The following is a 19,969-nucleotide window of genomic DNA, read 5'->3' as shown; positions in this document are numbered from 1 at the left end:
AACTTGAAAAATAAGATCCCAGCGTGAGAACCACCCTTTTTTTTTTTTATTCCTTTCTTTGAAAGACTTTCAAAAATATCTCTGGGGTAGCTTTTTAAGTTACTATATTTTTATTGATGTTTAGTATCCAAATACTATGGTGACCAGTGTTTTAGAAATAACTTGATAACTCCTAATTAGGTAAAATTTTATGCATTACCTAAAACAGTCAATCAGATCCTAGTTCAGGAAAGTACTTACGCATGTGCTTAAAATTTAAGGTTTTTTTTAATTAAATCTTTAACTGGCTCATCTAATAGCTCATTTCTTTGGACTTCTAGCATGTTAATGTGAATTAGAGGGAATACATAGCACAATGCTACAATTTCATCAATCGTTCATCTCCAACAGAACTCTGAGAGAAGTGACTGGTAACTGCCCCTCTTCACTGAAGGCTCTCGCCTGTGGAGTGCTATAAAGAGTTATAAAACTGTCAGTAGTTTGGTGGTGATTTAGTTGTATGTCTTGTTCTCTACTGATGCCACCACCACCAGTACTAAGTTTCCTAAATACCTTTAAGACATTAATTCTTTGATGAAAAGCAGGTAGCTGAAATTCAGCTCAGGAAAGATTGAAATTATGCTTGTTGGAAGGGAGAAATATTTGGAAGAGATTGTTGCAAGTATATTGGAGCCTCTTGGTTCTCTAACTTCTCATAAGGCTTGGATGTTCATGTAACATTTAAAAATATCATTTTGTACCTCCATTGTATGATAAGCACCTACCCACAGTGTTCTGTATACTTATCTTCTCCAGACTAGATTAGTGGAAGACGTGCACTATTTTTACATTAAGCTTCAGATACGCCAAGTTGCTGCTGACTGAAAAGTTCTGTGGTTTGGGCTGCTGATGCCATTCTAAGATCTTGGTACTATCTTAAAAATGGACCAAACCCACAGCAATATTAAATCTATTAACTATTGAGACAGTGCCTCTTTGGAGCAGTGCAGATTGCAAAGATCATAATGAAACACCTGAGATCTAGAGATAAAGCATTTTTGTTTGAGAATTTAGGCTAATAAATGAATTTTCAGAGGAGTTAAGGCAAATCTAGAGATCATGTTTGATAAATGATGTAAAACCTTCCTCTTCAACAAAATTTTTCCAGTATGGGAAATAAGGATGTGAACGACAAGTTTACTATCAGATAGGCAACTGCTTATCAGATAGTCGACACATAAGTTGCTCCCTCCTCCCTCCCCGCCCTTGCTGCCTCTATCAGAAAGAGGCAGCAAGTGGGGGTGGGAGGGCAGGAAGAAAAGTGGGTGCTTCTAAGTGGCAGCACTGCATGAATGCCAGGGCCAGCAGTGCTGCTTGGAGCACAGTGTCAGCTGGGGATTCTGAATCCCCAGAGAACCCCTGGTCTCCATGCTGCATGGAGCACAGAGCTGGCAGGGGACTGCTTGAGTTCCCTGTTGGCCCGGTGCTCCCTGCAGCACTTTCACCTTTGAAGTGTAGCAACCCCGTTGAGCTGTTGCTATACTTCAAAAGTAGAGGTGTGTTTATCAAACAATTGATGCAAATTGCATCGACTATTTGATTAGCCAGTTAATCTAAATTTAACATCCCTAATAGGAAAAAGAAATACCCACAGTACTAAAATCTTTTCTGGCTGCCTTGATTCCTATGTAAAAGCACAAATAAATCAATCAGCCAATCAACATAATGTTTTATTCTCAAAACAAGGAAGAGCCAGAGGACCCATGGGATTCATTAGGTACTTGATGTAGCTAATATTTATGTGGAAGGTGTTAGGATACTTCAGCAGTGAGTGCCAGCATAGAACCTTATAATGAATAGATGACATCCCAGAAGCCAAAGTCTCTCTTCAACTTCATAAAATATGGAGGAAATTAAAAGAAACTGGTTGGTAGTAGTTTGTTTAACTCCTTAAAACCGTAGTAATTATAAAATGCCCATGATTTTCCATGATTTACGATTGTAAGATCACTGATAAGAACAATTATCTCCTCACGTGGATTCTAGTAAAAAAACTTAAAACACAGCAATGGTTCTGTAGCACTTTAGAGAGTAACCAAAAATATATAGATAGTATCCTGAGCTTTCGTGGGTACAACCCTCTTCTTCATATGACAAATATGGAGCAAGAGGAACAGAGGTTCAAATATAAAAGAGAATACCAGTGCTGTCAATTACAGTGTCTGTGCTAATTGAGTCTAATAGAGTGGGTTGTAAGTGTCCATACTTAGCTTTTGATGTAATTTGGGCGTTGAATATAATGGCCCATCCAGTTAATGTCTTTGTTCAAGCTGAGAGAGAGTTTCAGATTTGCATATGAAGACCAGTCCTGTAGACTGTCTCTCCCATTGATTCCTGAAATTTCTTTTTAAGAGAATAGCTACCTTTAAATCCATTAATGAGTGTGGTTTATCATTGAAAAATCCTTTGTTTTGCCTAAAAGGAAATTAAATTGGGTAGCTGTCTACTCAAAAATAGGCAGTTGAGGAAAGAAATCTGTGATCTTACATATATTCCAATGCAAATTTGGGGTTAGAAGGCTGGATTTTCTTTACTAGGGCAATTTTGCAATTTGAATAAGATCAGATCTATACTTGAAACTTGCTGATACAATAGTGTTGGTTAAAGGTGTGATATGTTTGCCATTTCTATTTTGACTTAGTATGGACAAAATTTTATACCAGCATAAAATTGCTTTTGACACATCACATATTAAACTGTCTCTGCTACAAGGGTATGCTAATAGGGTTATGACAGTGAGCCTTTCCTGGTATTGACTTGGCCTAAATAACAAAAGGCTTTTTTAAAGTGTTCAGCATGTAGTCAAATAGGCCATCTTATGTTTTCTGTTTATGAAACTGGGTTGAGCATGACCCATAATTCAGGTAAACCACTCCAAGTACCTTTTTTGTTGTGTATATACTGTATGATGAAATGAAGCAATTGATACTTGTTTTTCTTTTTCTCCATGTAGAGACTTAAGTAACAACAAAATAGGTTGCCTGAATGCAGAAATGTTTAGAGGACTCATAAATCTTGTTAGATTGTAAGTATAATTCTACTGTATGTGTTTGAAAGAGAATTTATAATTCTCATTTAATTTCCACTTTTTTATTTCAGTGGGACTACTGTGGGTAAAGTTGAGCACAAGCTTAAATGTCTTCCCAAATCCAGGCTGCAATGGCTGCACTGCTTGCCTTTGTCAATCAATTGGCTACTCACTGTGAGAATAAAGAAATAGAACCAGTTCCATGAGTTGTTTGATGGTGCCGCCTCCTTTTTTTTTTTTTTTTTTTTTTTTGTAATCATGGAAAATATAGGAAAGAAGAAAAGGGGGTACATCTTACAATAGTATTTCAGCATTACATTATCTTTTAACTTCTGTCTTTTATCCCAGATCATTAAGATGACTATTTAAGGATGAGAAATGCTTTGGCCACATTGAAGGTTTTGGGCAGTTGGGGTTTTTTTAGTTGTCCAAAAAGTTGTATTATAGGGACAGAGAATTCTCGCAGGTGTTGCTTGATGTCTCTACAGCATTCTTAGATGAGCTGCCCTAAGACAGACTCTCAGATACGAAACTTTTTTTTTATTTTTTAAATGGTATATTTAAGCAATTTGTTTTCTTGTACTACCCTTCCGGTAATACTGATTACTTGCCAATTTTGAAATAAAATTTAAATATTCTTTTTTGTCTGGTTTATATTTCAACGTGTTAATTCTCATTTTAAAGAAAAATTAAATGCTTGATCTGAATAATTATTCTTAAACTGATGATACGTTCAAATAAGTCAAGAATTTGGAAACGTTTTGGTGTTAGGGTTCTCTAGCTTGGCTGTTGTACTCACATTGTGATGTGTAATGTTTTAAAGACTGTTCTTATGTCGTTATTTGATTGGCATTTCATAAGTTACTTTTTGAAAAATAAGAGAACCCATTTTGAAAGAGGACATTTGAGTTTAGTTACATAGTGTCAAATGTATTGTTTAAGTATAAAACAATTTAATGATTGCCATTTTTTTATGTCCTAGAAATCTTTCAGGGAACTTGTTTTCTTCACTAACGCAAGGAACACTAGATCATCTTAATTCACTAAAGTCTTTGTAAGTAAATATTAATCTTGATTTTAATTTGTAGGATCTTAGACAAGCTTATCAGCATTTTTTAAAAACCAATTAGGGTAATCTTGGTGACCTTCCATGGACTTGTTTTGAGTGCAAAGCTACCAAATTAATGCAAACAATGTTTTTTATCCTAACTGATGGATCCAAACATTCAGTACTATCCCACTAAGACACTGGCAATTTAGATTTTGTTTTGTTTGTTAAATGTATTACAATAGTATCTTTTCTGAGAAGGCTTGGATTTATATAGGTGTAGAATTTTGCATGAGGAAATGGTATAAAGTTTAGACATATTTTGAAGATGAAAAGCACTCTGGATGTGATTTTTCAAAAGTACTCAGTGTTTGCCTGACTCTTCTCTATTTTGAAGTCAAGGGATCAGAATTACAGCAACATGGAGAACTTTTCAAAATCCCACCCTACATATGCTAATTATCTTGTATTAAATGAAGTTCTGGCCTTTGTGTATTATGTGTATTACAAATGAAGAAAAATACTCTCTCAAAGTTTATAATTTTAAAGACCAAAAGGCATGTATTAAAAAACTGCAGTTAGGAATATTATGTATTTGAATGCTGTGTGTTTGTGCCTTGATTTACATAATCTTTTGGGCACGGTTCCCTGTCACTGGTGAAATAATTAAATACACATTAAATAGAGCTTTTTAACAAAAATATGAAAAACAAATCTCTTCTGACCAAGGGTCCCTTTTTTGAGACCATATTTGCTTTATTGTTTGCTTACTGTAGCAGCTCCTTGAATGGTGATTTGGAGGTCTTTTTACCAGGAAGTGTTATGTTAAAATCCTCTTATTGTATGTATAAGTTAATGAAAATCAGAAATGTAGTGAAAAAGGCCTATTGTAATCATAATGAAATTACAGGCTAGACCTCTTTGGTCCGGCACCCTCGAAACCTAACAGGTCCCAACCAAAGGACCTGCTGCTGGCCCCCCAGCTCACCTCCCCTCCCTGTTGCTGGCCCTAGCTACCCTGACTGCTGGGCTGCCATGCTGCTACAGCCCTGGCAGCCTGGACTGCTGTGTCCCCACCTCCACCACTGCTGCTCCATCTCTGGCCCCAGCCCCGCAACTGGGGCTGCCGCATCCCTGGCCCTGCTATTGGGGCTGCCATGGCCCCAGCTGTGCTATTGGGCCTCAGTTCCCAGCCCCAGTGCTGTCAGGCTCTGAGCCGCCAGTCCTCTTGCCACTGGGGCTCCCAGCCAGGACTCCTGGACCATGGATGTTGCTGGAGGAGAGAGTCCCAATTTTAGGATGTCCAACCTGTACTGGGATTTCTTTTAATGGAGGAAAGAACCACAAAGTTGTATGAGAAGTGTCTGTAATTAGAGGAAACAGGCAATACATGTGAGTGACTAGTACACAGAATGTATTTTAATCTGTCAACCTTATACAATTATAGATTTTTTTTTCTTGCTTCCCTCGACTAAGGGCTATCTTTCTGTCTGTCTATCTAGTAAAGTGTATAAAATACTCTGTTATTGTGCCTTGAATTTGCTCATGTAAGCACCAAAACTACTTTTTTCCCCTCTGTCAAAAGTTGTTACAAATTCTTTTTTCTCCACAATGTCCATAGATCTGTTTAACCTGGCTCTTGCATTGGCTCAGGCAGAGTGCAGCTACTTAGGCCACATCTATAGTAAACGGAAGATCGCCACTGCTGTGATCTATCTTCTCGAGTTTGATTTAGCAAGTAGGAATGTTAGACCAGTGTTTCCCAATTGGTGCTCCGGGGAATCCTGGGGTTCTGCGAAGCAAAACGAGGGGTTCTGCGAGGAGCCGGCACTCCCCCACTGAAAGAGAGAGCGAGCTGGCTAGCAAGCAGAGGCATGGGCAGTGAGTTATATGGGCTCGTGGTGCCCATGCTCCACCAATATTTGGAACTGGAGCGGGCCCCGGCCCCCCTGAGCATCCTCCCACCCAGGCCCCAGAGCGTCTCTCCCCCGTCCCCGACCCTGTCCTGTCTCTGCCTTGCGCAACCTTCACTGAGCTCCCCCTTGCCGGCTGCTGCTGCCCTGCGCGGCGTGCTCAAACCAGTGGGCAGGGAGGCGCCCGGGCATGACGTAACGTCACGGCCCGGGATTTTAAAACTGCTGGATGCTGCGTTGCGCTGTGTGGCTGAGTTGCGGGTTCCGAGTCTGAGGACTGAGTGCAGATTCCAGCCCCGCAAAGTGGAAGGCAGAAGGGAAGGGAAGGGGAAGGGCTGGGAGAGGAAGGGGCTTGTACAGAGGGTGAGGAGAGAGGGGAAGGCACCAAAGAGACAGGGCAGAGGAGAGACAAATGCCAGGGGGCCAAGTGCAGACAGTGAGGAAAAAGGCAGGAGGGAGGGGATGGGGTGATGCTGGGAGGGGAGAAGGTAAGGGTATTGAGGGCTAGAGGGGGGAGGAGGAGGTGCTGGGAGATAGCTTGAAAGAAGGCGTGGGCACGAGGAAAGCCGGGATGGAGCAAGTCATGTGGAAGGGCACAGGGGCATGAGGGGAATGGGGGCGCAGAGGGTGGTGAGGGGGTGGGCATCAGGGAAAAGAGGGCAAAGGAGGTAGGGGCAGTGAGGGAAGGGGGAGGAAACAGGAGGGTGCAGGAGTAAGAGAAGGTGCAAGTGCCAGGGGATTCTGGGGTGAAGCAGAAGGGCAGACACCTGCAGGGGAGGGACCAGCACCAGAGGAGAGAGGCGGGGCAGGTTTGTAGAGGGAGGTGTTAGAAGAGGGGATGAGGAGGGGTAGCTCACATGATCGGAGTGGGGTACTGAAGGAGTGGGCACAGGGAGGAGAGAAGGACTGGTGGAGGGGGCCAGGTCGCAGGAGGGCTGAGGTGAGTGAGAAGGGCAGGAGTCAGGACAGCAGAGGAGGGTGAGGAGTTGGGAGGCAGCAGGCACCAGGGGAGCTGATGGAACAAGGGGAGGAGACACGTGAGCAGAGAGAAAAGGTAAAGGTTTAAAAATATTTACTAATAACTTGGGTGCCACAGTGGCATATCCAAACAAGCCACAGGAACTCAGTGCTGGTGTACGACACAAAATTCATTTTGCTCATGCGAGGAAACTCTTAGGCTATGTCTACACTGGCGGTTTCTTGCGTAAGAACACGTCCACACTACCATGTGCGAGCTGTGTTTTTGCACAAGAGCATCTACGGCAGTGTGAACGCTCTCTTGCCCAAGAAAGTGCTAATGACCATTTTAGCCATATGGCTTTCTTGTGCAAGAAATTCATGTTGCCTGTCCACACTGGCCTCTTGCACAAGAACACTTGCGCAAAAGAGCTTATTCCTGAGCAGGAGCATCATATTTCTTGCGCAAGAACACACGGCCAGTGTAGACAGGAAGCAAGTTTTTGCACCAGAGTGGCTGCTTTGGCGCAAAATAGCGCCAGTGTAGACACAGCCAAGGGGAGGGAGGGAGGCAGGGGCAGGGAATCAGTGCTGGCTCAGCATGTCTGCATGGTTTGGGGGAAGGTGCAGGGAAATTGAGCTGAGCTGGGTTGCAGAGTGGGGAGGTCCAGGGAGCTGGGCTGGGCTGGGCTGCAGGGTAGAGATGTGTGTGTGGGTGAGCTCACAGCTCAGTTTGGCTGCAGGAGGAGGGAGGTGCCGGGAACCAGGGCTAGACTCAAGGGGAGGGAGGGGCAGGGAATCGGCGCTTGGCTCAGCAATTTTGCGGGGCCTTGGGAGAGGTGCAGGGAAACGGGGCTCAGTGTGCTGTGGGGGAGGCATGCAGGGAACCAGTGCAGGGCTCAGCTGGGCTGAGGTGGATGGGGGAGGGCATATGGAACAGATGGGCAATTCAGCTGGGCTGTGAGGGGCTGCAGGGAACTGGTGCTGTACTCCCTTGGATTGTGGGGCATGCTTTTGGGGGAGATGTAGGGGACCAGCAGGGGTGGGCAGCTCAGTTGGGTTGCAGGGGATAGAGGTGCAAAGAAGCCTAGTGGGGAGGGGAGTGGAACCAGGAGCCCTGAAATGACCTCCCCTGGTCCAAAAATCCCTCATCTGGGACCAGTCAGGTCCAGAGGGTGCCAGATCAGGGAGGTCCAACTCCTACCCAAGTCCCCTCCTTGCACCTTCCCTCGTAGTCAGACACCCTACCCCCAATCTGCTCCTGCTCCCTCCCTCTGGCCAGACACCCTACATCCAGCCTGCTTCTGCACTCTACCTACCACCCAGACCTTGCTCTCTTCCGCCCCCCACCTCCCTCCCAGAATCTACATCCCATCCCTATCCCGTTCCTTGGCAGCCCTGCCATCCACTGTAGCACTTAGCACCACCCTGTCCCTGGCCCCAACACCCTGCCATCTACGCTAGCACCCTGCCATCTACCTGTTCCTTGTCCCAGCATCCTGCCAGTCACCCTAGTGCCCAGCAGGACCATGTCCCTAACCCCAGCACCCTGCCACCTGCCTGCCCCAGCACCCCGCCACCTGAGTCAGCATCCTTCCACCCAGCAGCACCCTCTCCCCAGCCCCAGCACCCACTTTCACTCTGTCCCCTGCCCCCACCAGCAGATTTGGGACCACATTAGTGAGGCTTGGGTTTTTTTGGAGAGTTGTTGGGGTTTTCTTTTGCATCTTACTTGTGTGGCCCCAACTGACTTTTCTGTGGGTCAGTGACCCTTGACTCAAAACAGGTTCTTCACCCCTCTATAAATAAAGACAATGCTAAAACCTTTTGAGTTTGACATATTTTATTTAAAAATGAAGCCTGGCCAACAAGCCCCCAATTGGGGCCAAACCCCCATCTAATTAGAGCATCATAACACTCCTGCACCACCTGAACCCCAAATCTGAGCCTATCATACACTGAGAACCCCCTGTCCTGAGCCGCTTAATTCCCAAACTCCTGCATCCTCAGTCTTCTGCCACAACACTCCTGCACTATCCACACATCACTAATCTGTGTCTTGAGCCCATCATACTCACAACCTTCTTGCCCTGAGTCCCTCACATATCCAGTCCAAACTCCTGTACCCCCACATCCATGGCTTGCTCAATACCCCAGCCTTCCACCTGAGCCCAACACTCCCGAGTCTGGAGCCCCCTCCCCGAGCCAACATCCCCTTCTCCTGCATCCAAATTCCGTCCCAGAGCTTGTACTTCTCACCCCTTCCCACACCCAAATCCTTCATTCCCACCCCACACCTCCTGTCTCAACCTAGTGAGAGTGTATAAGGGCTGGGGATAGCAAGTGATGGAGAGGAGGGGAACAGAGAGGATGAGGCCTCAAGGAAGGAGTGGGGAGTCTTGGAGACTTCCCTCAGCAACCTAGGGGCACTCATCTGAAGGGCAGAACCCGTTACAGTCCCCTTTTAGTATAGACCTGGCCTTAGAGAGAAGTAGACCTGTCAGTGACTGATGGGGAGGGCATGGTCAGCTATACCTCACAGTTGCTCATTACTTTTATAGCTTCAGGAAAGATTGTGAGAATTTCTCTTTCAGATTGTGTGTATCTGTATCTATGTGTGTCTTTGTATATATGGTTACGTGTTTATACTGCACACTTGTACCACCAAGACCAAAAACACAGCTAGAGAATGCAACTCTTTGACCAAAATGATTATTTTATTTTATTTTATTTTATTTCATTTTATTTTTATAATATATATAAAAATAATTTTTGGGGGACAAATTTGCATTTTGTAGTTATTTCCAGTCCTGCGAATGTAAGTGGGTGGTTCTTTTCTACTGCTGAGGCACCATCAGTGTCCTTCTTCCTCCTCCAGCTTTGGGCCTTCCTCCACATAGTCACAGAATGCAGCACATAGAAGAAGGGGAAAGCGCAAATGTCATGTTTTCTCTACCCTGCTTGTGGAATGCCTGGATGGAGATGACTGTCTTCTGTTAGTTAGAAGCCATAAACATCTCTGACAGCTGGGCAAAGTCCTTCAGAGTTCCTCACCAAGCCAGGAGTGGCATATCTAGACCCAGACCAGTAGAAACATAGGCTCCCTCCTCTTGTGCCAAAGGTCTGTGGGGGAGGGGGAGGGGGGGAAGCGGGTTTAAAAAAAGCCCATCAAAACATTAAGACAAACATTTTGCCTTGGGCAGTGGCATGAAGGAGCACAGCTGCAAACATGGTCCAAGCTGATCATTCATTGCTTTTCCTCACTGGTGCCCAAGGCAGAAAAGTACTCAGGTGGATTCAAAGAAGATGTTAAGGGAACAAGCAGCATAGAATCATAGAGTACTAGGACTGGAAGGGACCTTGAAAGGTCATCGAGTCCAGTCCCCTGCCCCCATGGCAGGACCAAATACTGTCTAGACCATCCTTGATAGACATTTATCTAACCTGCTCTTAAATATCTCCAGAGATGGAGATTCCACAACCTCCCTGGGCAATTTATTCCAGTGTTTGACTACCCTGACAGTTAGGAACTTTTTCCTAATGTCCAACCTAAACCTTCCTTGCTGCAGTTTAAGCCCATTGCTTCTTGTTCTATCCTCAGAGGCCAAGATGAACAAGTTTTCTCCCTCTTCCTTATGACACCCTTTTAGGTACCTGAAAACGGCTATCCTGTCCCCCCTCAATCTTCTCTTTTCTAAACTAAACAAACCCAATTCTTTCAGCCTTCCTTCATAGGTCATGTTCTCTAGACCGTTAATCATTCTTGTTGCTCTTCTCTAGACCCTCTCCAATTTCTCCACATCTTTCTTGAAATGCGGTGCCCAGAACTGGACACAATATTCCAAGTAAGGCCTAACCAGTGCAGAGTAGAGCGGAAGAATGACTTCTCGTGTCTTGCTCACAACACACCTGTTAATGCATCCCAGAATCATGTTTGCTTTTTTTGCAACAGCATCACACTGCTGACTCATATTCAGCTTGTGGTCCACTATAACCCCTAGTTCCCTTTCTGCCGTACTCCTTCCTAGACATTTGCTTCCCATTCTGTATGTATTAAACTGATTGTTCCTTCCTAAGTGAAGCACTTTGCATTTGTCTTTATTAAACTTCATCCTGTTTACCTCAGATCATTTCTCCAATTTGTCCAGATCATTTTGAGTTATGACCCTATCCTCCAGAGCAGTCGCAACCCCTCCCAGTTTGGTATCATCTGCAAACTTAATAAGCGTACTTTCTATGCTAATATCTAAATTGTTGATGAAGATATTGAACAGAGCTCGTCCCAGAACAGACCCCTGCGGAACCCCACTTGTTATACCTTTTCAGCAGGATTGTGAACCATTAATAACTACTCTGAGTACGGTTGTCCAGCCACCTTATAGTAGCTCCATCTAAGTTGTATTTGCCTAGTTTATTGATAAGAATATCATGCAAGACCGTATCAAACACCTTACTAAAGTCTAGGTATACCACATCTACCATTTCTTCTTCGATCAGTGTCCCGTGGGTGCTCCACTGTAGGTGTCGGCTTGTCCCAGCGCCGCAGATCGGAGATCTTTTCTAGCCGTAGTCTGCTGGACCACGCATGCGCGAAGTACGGCTCGTGGCTTTTCACGCCGTTTGAGCGCCGCTGGTCCAGCTCCCGCCAGTTCCTCCTGACTGTCCTCGGCCGCGGACGGAACAACGTCTCTCTTGTGAACTGTTTCACTAGAGATATAGAGAGACGAAATATAGTCATTGTATATAGTTATTGTATGTAGTTTAAAGTTGCAGTTTTTATAGTTATCTAGTCGTTAATCGTAAAAACAAAAAACAATTTTTTTCTTCAATAGTTAGTTGTTCTTTCTAAATGCCGGGCTTTAAGAAGTGCGGCGAATACCACGAGGCAGTGCCTGCCTCTGATGGCCACTCCCTATGCATCAGGTGCCTCGGGGAAGGCCACATACCTCAGAAATGTCCCCACTGTTCCAAACTGACAGCCAGAGCCAGGCGAGACAGGGACATGCGTCTAAAGGTCCTCTTGTTTGAGACAGCCTTACAGCCTGAAGTCAAACAATCCAAGGGTCACGCGAAGCAGATTAAGAAAGCTAAGAGAAAACCATCACCAACGCGATCCCTTCCATCCTCAAGATCGGGTGCAGACGATAAGCCAGGGATGTCAACAGCACCTTCCGCAAGTGTTGCGAGGCCACCCAAAGACAGCCGGAGTAAGTCGGCCCCGAGCCCTTCTATATCGGGTTCAACCATCTCAGCTGTCCCCTCGGTCTCTAAACCGTTCACAAGGACTTCTACGGCTTTGAGAACCGCTCCCGGCACAGAGCGCCCCTCGACACTGAGCCGCTCCCCAGCACCGAGCCGTAGCCGCTCCCCGGCACCGAGGTGCTCACCTGTACCGGGACACTAACTGGCAGCGAAGGGCACGCACAAACGACCGGCAGAGACTAGTCATCCTCCAGTGCATGACCCCACTTCGGCACCACCTCAGGCTAGACCTCTAACAAGATGGCACTCAGGAACTCCCGAGCATCCTTCCCATCCTACTCTGTCGGCACCGAATCGACCTCCGCCTCCCACCAAACAACAAGCGCCTCAACGGTCATCGGCACCGGGGTGCTCCCTGTCTTCGACCGTGCCGGCACCGAGTCGTCCTCCAGCACTGAAAGGATCGTCTCACCACAGGCATCCATCAGAAGGACGTTCACCGGCACCGCGATGACCTTCTCCTCTGGGTCGATCTACGGAGCGGAGGCAATCTCCGGTACCGAGACAATCAACAACGGGAACCACCTCGGCACGGATTCCTCCAATGCCAGTGGAAATAATCCCGCACTCGGTCATTTCCATCCTGGCTTCCTCTCCACCGGAACATTTGCTAGCACCACCGGTCCATACACCCAGGAGATTATCTTCCTCATCACCGAGCCCTGAGTTCTCTCCCGAAGTACGCTCCCCATCTCCACCGTACTCCGAGTACTCTCGTACTGGCAAAATCTCACCACGTTCCGGTCATTCTTACCACCATGATCCTCGCTTACCCAGTCGTAGCACATATTATAGAGAGAGGTCGCGATCACCAAGATCACCACAGCTTTCAACCCATTCAGGATACTCTATGAGATCCCGTCGTTCCACGTCCCCCTATTATCATCATAGGTCATCCTATCATCAACGCTGGTCTCCGCAAAGTCACCTCGGGCAGAAACACCATTCTTCTTCTGCCCCCTCAAGACCACCAACTCCCTCTGGGTCTTCCTCTCATATCGGACAACCTCTTCCTGTTCGGGACCCCGAACCTGATCAGTCACCCACACACCATTCCTCATCATCCCCCGACGATGCAGTTTTTCAGGGAGACACCTCACCATCTGACGATCTGCGCCAGTTTCAGGAGTTATTCAAAAGGGTAGCGGAAAGTCAAAACGTACAGTTGGGCGACGTGGAGCAAAAACAACACCATCTCCTTCACAATATCAAGCACACTCACCAACCAAAGATCTCGTTGCCACTGGATGCGGCCATTCTCGAAATTGCGGACGACATTTGGCAGTCCCCGGCATCCGCCCCGCCGACAAATAAGGTGGATAAAAAGTATTTTGTCCCCGCCAAAGGGATGGAATTCCTTTTCACGCACCCACAACCTAACTCCCTCATTGTGGATGCAGTTCAGCAAAAGGCAAAGATGCCACAGCACAAGCCTACTGCCGCAGACAGGGATAGTAAGCGTCTCGATTTGTTCGGACGTAAAGTTTATTCCTCGGCAACACTCACATTACGAATGGCCAATTATTCCGCACTGCTGGCGAATCACAACTTCGACAACTACGCCAAGCTTGTGCCATTGCTTCAACATATTCCAGAGACAAAACGAGACATTGTGAAGGCTGTTATAAAAGAGGGCTACGCAGCCTCTGGAACAGCCTTACATATTGCTCTGGATACAGCTGACGCGGCAGCGCACACGACAGCTACATCAGTCGTTATGCGCAGAGCATCCTGGCTACAACAGTCCTCTGCTCCTAAAGATCTGTTCTTGAAGGTTGAGGACTTACCCTTCGACAGGCAGAACCTCTTCTCCGAGAAGACTGACCAACTTCTCCACTCGGGGAAGGATTCCAGAACCACTCTTAAAACACTCGGCATGTACGCTCCTCCATACCGTAGAAAGCGATATATGCCCTACCAGAGGCAGAGGCCCCCCCCTTCGGCAATCCCCTCAGTATAGGCCTCAGGACCAACAAAGGGGTAGGCAGCGGCAACAGCGCAGATGCCTGCCACCCAAGGCAACTTCCCAACAGGGTACCAGGCAGCAAGTTTGACGAGTCCCTCGAGGGGTTGAGAACCATTCCTGTCAATACCACTCTGAGTGCTACGAAGGCGATATTTCATCACCGCCTGAGGCCGTACCTTCATTGATGGGCCTACATCACCACCGACAAATGGGTCCTTCAAACAATTCGTCTCAGTTACACCATTCCATTCACGTCGCTACCTCATCCATCCCCCCCCCGCCCCGTCCCTTTTCAGGGACCCATCTCACGAGATCTTGCTCAGGCAAGAAGTTGCCCGTCTACTCACCGTTGGAGCAATAGAGCCTGTTCCGGACGAATTCAAGGGCAGGGGTTTTTACTCCCGGTACTTCGTAACGGAAAAGAAATTAGGGGGATGGAGACCGATACTAGATCTTCACGACCTCAACCGTTTCTTGTGAAAACAACGCTTTCGAATGGTTACCCTAACTACAATCATCCCAGCACTTCAGAATGGGGATTGGTTCACATCCCTCGATCTTCAGGACGCATACTTCCACATTGAGATCTATCCGGCGCACAGACGATTCCTACGCTTCCAAATCGGTACAGACCATTTCCAATACAAGGTCCTGCCGTTCGGTCTCTCGTCGGCTCCACGGGTTTTCTCCAAGACCCTGGCTGTGGTGACCGCATACCTACGTCGCCTACACATAATGATCTTTCCATACCTCGACGATTGCCTAATAAGAGCCCAATCGTTACAGAAATCGCTCAGTGCCACTCAGACAACACGCATGCTCTTCCACGAACTGGGTCTCATTCTCAATGTTCCAAAGTCATCATTGGAACCACAACAAACAATACAGTTCATAGGCGCTCGTCTAGACTCTACGACCGAACGCGCATCATTACCGATGGAAAGATTCCACACGATGCAGGACTTGATCCAGATCTTACTCGTCAGCCCAAAGGTTCCCATACTACGGTGCCTACAGCTTATGGGACACATGGCCTCCACAACATATGTGGTGAAACACGCAAGGTTACATTTGCGATGCATTCAACATTGGATGGCTCGAATCTGCCCCCCCAATGTACACGATGCCCACAGGACAATAACAGTTCCCACCCACATCAAGAAATTACTTGCTTGGTGGACAATCCCAGACAATCTGCTGTTGGGCGTACCCTTTCATTGCCCCCAACCGTCGGCGCAATTGACAACAGATGTGTCACTCATCAGATGGGGTGCGCATCTTGGCCCCGAACAGGTACAAGGCCTATGGTCACCAGATGAGTCGCTGATGCACATCAACTTCCTGGAGCTCAGGGCAGTGTACAAAGCATGTCAACACTTCCTTCCCATCATCCACGACCAGGTCATACGAGTCCTTACAGACAATATGACGACCGTTTATTACATAAACAAGCAAGGAGGCGCCAGGTCCCATTCCTTGTGCGCAGAAGCAGTACGTCTATGGAACGTGCAATCGACACAACGTCTTTCTAATCGCAGAATACTTCCCGGGCCAGCACAATGTAACGGCAGACGCCCTCAACAGGTACTTTTCTCTCAATTATGAGTGGGAGCTACATCCTGCAGTGCTTTCGATAATATTTCAACGATGGGGTTTCCCGCTAGTGGACCTCTTTGCCACTTCTCACAATGCGAAATGTCCTCGGTATTGCTCGAGAGCAGGGATTGGACGAAATTCGAAAGGCGATGCTTTCCTATACAACTGGGGGCGTCACCTACTTTATGCATTCCCACCCACACCCCTAATTCCAAGGGTAGTGGAGAAAATTATTCGAGAAAGGGCCACAGTAATCCTAATAGCCCCAGCCTGGCCCAGGCAAACATGGTGTCCATACCTACATCGCATGTTGATGCATCCTCCGTTTCCTCTGCCAGCTCGACACCATCTCCTATCCCAGAATCATCGCTTCCTTCTCCATCCACAGGTGAACCATCTCGCGCTCACGGCTTGGTACCTAGTTGGTTCCAACAGTCAGAAGTGTTATGCTCACAATCTGTCAAACACATTTTATTAAACAATAGAAAATTATCTACGCGGACTACTTACCTTTCCAAATGGTCATGCTTCTCATCGTGGTGTTCCCAAAAGGATCTGAACCCGGTCTCCTCACCTCTGCAGTGTATCCTAGACTACCTGGTACACCTCAAGAATTTAGGCCTCACCTGCGCTTCCATCAGAGTTCATGTCGCTGCAATTGCAGCCTTTCACCAGCCGATCGACGGATGTTCAGTATTTCCCATCCAACAACTAAAAGGTTCTTGAAGGGAATGTCCAACCTGTACCCGCACTATACTCAACCAGCGGATCCTTGGGACCTCAAAATGGTTCTCAATTCCCTAACGGCCAGACCCTTCGAACCGCTAGCGACCTGCACTTTATATGACCTGTCCATGAAGGTCATTTTCTTATTGGCTATTACTTCCGCGAGGAGAGTGAGTGAGCTAACTGCACTATCAGCTTCCCCTCCTTATACAATTTTTACGCACCAAGGAGTAATGCTCCGAACGCAACCACGTTTTCGCCCCAAAGTGATCTCTCGATTTCACATCAACGAGCCTATAATCCTCCCTAGATTCCATCCCAAACCACATGCGTCACCAGAACACGCACGCTTGCACACTTTGGACGTCAGACGGGCCCTCGCCTTTTATATCAAGAGGACCAGACCCTTTCGAGTGACGGACTCGTTATTAATATCAATGACGGACCGTTCTAAAGGTCGCCCATTGTCCGCTCAACGCATCTCCTCTACTATCGTACAGTGCATAAGGTCCTGTTATGAACTACGTAAGAAACCACTGCCCTCAACCCTGAGGGCCCACTTGACTCAGGCGGTCGCTACGTCCACTGCATTCCTCAAGGGAGTCCCCTTGATAGATACCTGCAGAGCTGCTACGCAGCCTTCCGACCTAACCTTCGCCAATCATTACGCCATCCCGAACCTGTTAATACCTGATTCCACAGTGGTGACAGCGGTGTTATCCTCAGCTACGGCAAGCTAGCTCCCAACCCTCCTCCATTCGCGAGCTACTGTACCTACAGTGGAGCACCCACGGGACACTGCTCGAAGAAGAAAAAGAAGTTACTCACCCTGTGCAGTAACGATTGTTCTTCGAGATGCGTGTCCCATGGGTGCTCCACGACCCGCCCTCCTCCCCTCTTTGGAGTCTATTATTTTGTCTTTCAGAGCAAGAGGCAGGAGGAACTGGCGGGAGCCGGACCAACGGCGCTCAAACAGCGCGAAAAGCCACGAGCCGTACTTCGCGCATGCGTGGTCCGGCAGACTACGGCTAGAAAAGATCTCCGATCTGCGGCGCTGGGACAAGCCGACACCTACAGTGGAGCACCCACGGGACACGCATCTCGAAGAACAATCATTACTGCACAGGGTGAGTAACTTCTTTTTCTCCCTTATCCACAAGACTCGTTATCCTATCAAAGAAAGCTATCAGATTGGTTTGACATGATTTGTTCTTTACAAATCCGTGCTGGCTGTTCTCTATCACCTTGCCACTTTCCAAGTGTTGACAGATGATTTGCTTAATTACTTGCTCCATTATCTTCCCTGGCACAGAAGTTAAACTAACTGGTCTGTAGTTTCTTATTTCCCTTTTTATAAATGGGCACTATATTTGCCCTTTTCCAGTCTTCTGGAATGTCTCTTGTCTTCCATGCTTTTCCAAAGATGATAGCTAGAGGCTCAGATACCTCCTCTATCAGCTCCTTGAGTATTCTAGGATGCATTTCATCAGGCCCTGGTGACTTGCAGGCATCTAACTTTCCTATGTGGTTTTTAACTTGTTCTTTTTTTATTTTATCTTCCAAACCTACCCCTTCCCACTAGCATTCACTATGTTAGTCATTCCTTCAGACTTCTCGGTGAAGATCGAAACAAAGTCATTAAGCATCTCTGCCATTTCCAAGTTTCCTGTTACTGTTTCTCCCTCCTCACTGACCAGTGGGCCTACCCTGTCCTTGGTCTTCCTCTTGCTTCTAATGTATTTATTAAAAGTCTTCTCGTTTCCCTTTATTCCAATAGCTAGTTTGAGCTCATTTTGTGCCTCTGCCTTTCTAATCTTGCCCCTGCATTCCTGTGTTGTTTGCCTGTGTTCATCCTTTGTAATTTGTCCTACTTTCCATTTTTTATATGACTCCTTTTTTATTTTTAGAGCATGCAAAATCTCATGGGTAAGCCAAAGCGGTCTTTTGCCATATTTTCTATCTTTCCGACACAGCGGAATAGCTTGTTTTTGGGCCCTTAACAATGTCCCTTTGAAAAACTGCCAACTCTCCTCAGTTGTTTTTCCCCTCAGTCTTGATTCCCATGGGACCTTACTTATTAGCTCTCTGAGCTTACCAAAATCCGCCTTCCTGAAATCCATTGTCTCTATTATGCTGTTCTCCCTTCTAGCCTTCCTTAGAATTGTGAACTCTATGATTTCATGATCACTTTCACCCAAGCTGCCTTCCACTTTCAAATTCTCAACCAGTTCCTCCCTATTTGTTAGGATCAAATCTAGAACAGCTTCCCCCCCGGTAGCTTTTTCAGCCTTCTGAAATAAAAAGTTGTCTCCAATGCAGTCCAAGATCTTATTGCATAGTCTGTGCCCCACTGTGTTATTTTCCCAACATATATCTGGATAGTTGAAGTCCTCCATCACCACCGAATCTTGGGCTTTGGATGATATAGTTAGTTGTTTAAAAAAAGCCTCATCCACTTCTTCCACCTGGGTAGGTGGCCTGTAGTAGACTCCTAGTATGACATCACCCTTGTTTTTAACCCCTTTTAGCCTAACCCAGAAACTCTCAACACTTCCGTCTACTATGTCCATCTTCACCTCACTCCAAGTGTGTTCATTTTTAATGTATAAGGCAACACCTCTTTTTTTTCCCCTGTCTATCCTTCCTGAGCAAGCTGTACCCTTCCATACAAACATTCCAATCATCTGTATTATCCCACCAAGTTTCTGTGATGCCAACAATGTCATAATTGTACTTATTTATTAGCACTTCCAGTTCTTCCTGCTTATTACCCATACTTCTCACATTTGCATATTAGCATCTAAGATACTGATTTGACTTTGCTTCCCAGTTTTTCCCTGACCCTCCTTTCTCTCTGCCATTATAGCCCATGCTCCTTCCCATTTCCGACCCATCTCCCAGGTCTCCATGTTCTCCACTTACCTGAGGGCTTTGCTTACCTATCCCCCTTTAAACCTCGTTTAAAGCCCTCCTCACTAGGTTAGCCACTTTGTGTCCAAGGAGGGTCTTCCCCCTCCTCGAAAGGTGCCCAGCAGTCCTTCCTGAATAGTATCCTGTGGTCGAGGAAGCCAAAGCTCTCCTGGCGACACCATCCTTGCAGCCAGGCATTCACCTCCAGGATGAAGCTGTCTCTGCCCGGGCCCCTACCTTCGAGAGGAAGGATTGAAGAGAATACCACCTGCGCTCCAAACTCCTTTACCCGTACTCCCAGAGTCCTATAGTCACTCTTGATCTGCTCAGTGTCACACCTCGCAGTATCATTTGTGCCCACATGGATGAGTAGCATAGAGTAGTAGAGGGCTGAATAATCCTCGACAATGCCTCCGTAACATCTCGGATATGGGCCCCCGGCAGACAGCATACCTCCTGAGATGAAATGTCAGGGCAACAGATGGGTGCCTCCGTCCCTGTCAGAAGAGAGTTTCCGACTACCA

At 46.7% G+C, this 19,969-nt stretch overlaps 1 protein-coding gene across 4 annotated transcripts in view; it reads left to right on the top strand.

Moving 5' to 3' along the window:
• The window catches only part of ADGRA3 (adhesion G protein-coupled receptor A3), a 134,994-nt gene that overhangs the window by 57,829 nt on the left and 57,196 nt on the right, over positions 1-19,969 (top strand). For all 4 annotated transcript variants that reach the window (XM_075930639.2, XM_089777837.1, XM_014581111.3 and 1 more), the window contains 2 exons: positions 2,993-3,064; positions 4,050-4,121. In XM_075930639.2, coding sequence (XP_075786754.2) covers positions 2,993-3,064; positions 4,050-4,121 — 144 coding nt within the window. The remainder of the gene's footprint in view (positions 1-2,992; positions 3,065-4,049; positions 4,122-19,969) is intronic.

Source organism: Pelodiscus sinensis, chromosome 4 (assembly GCF_052426305.1).
Source record: "Pelodiscus sinensis isolate ZL-2025 chromosome 4, ASM5242630v1, whole genome shotgun sequence".
Taxonomy (NCBI): domain Eukaryota; kingdom Metazoa; phylum Chordata; order Testudines; family Trionychidae; genus Pelodiscus; species Pelodiscus sinensis.
The sequence above is the reverse complement of the archived record's forward strand: the minus strand, read 5'-3'. Positions and strand labels throughout refer to the sequence as shown.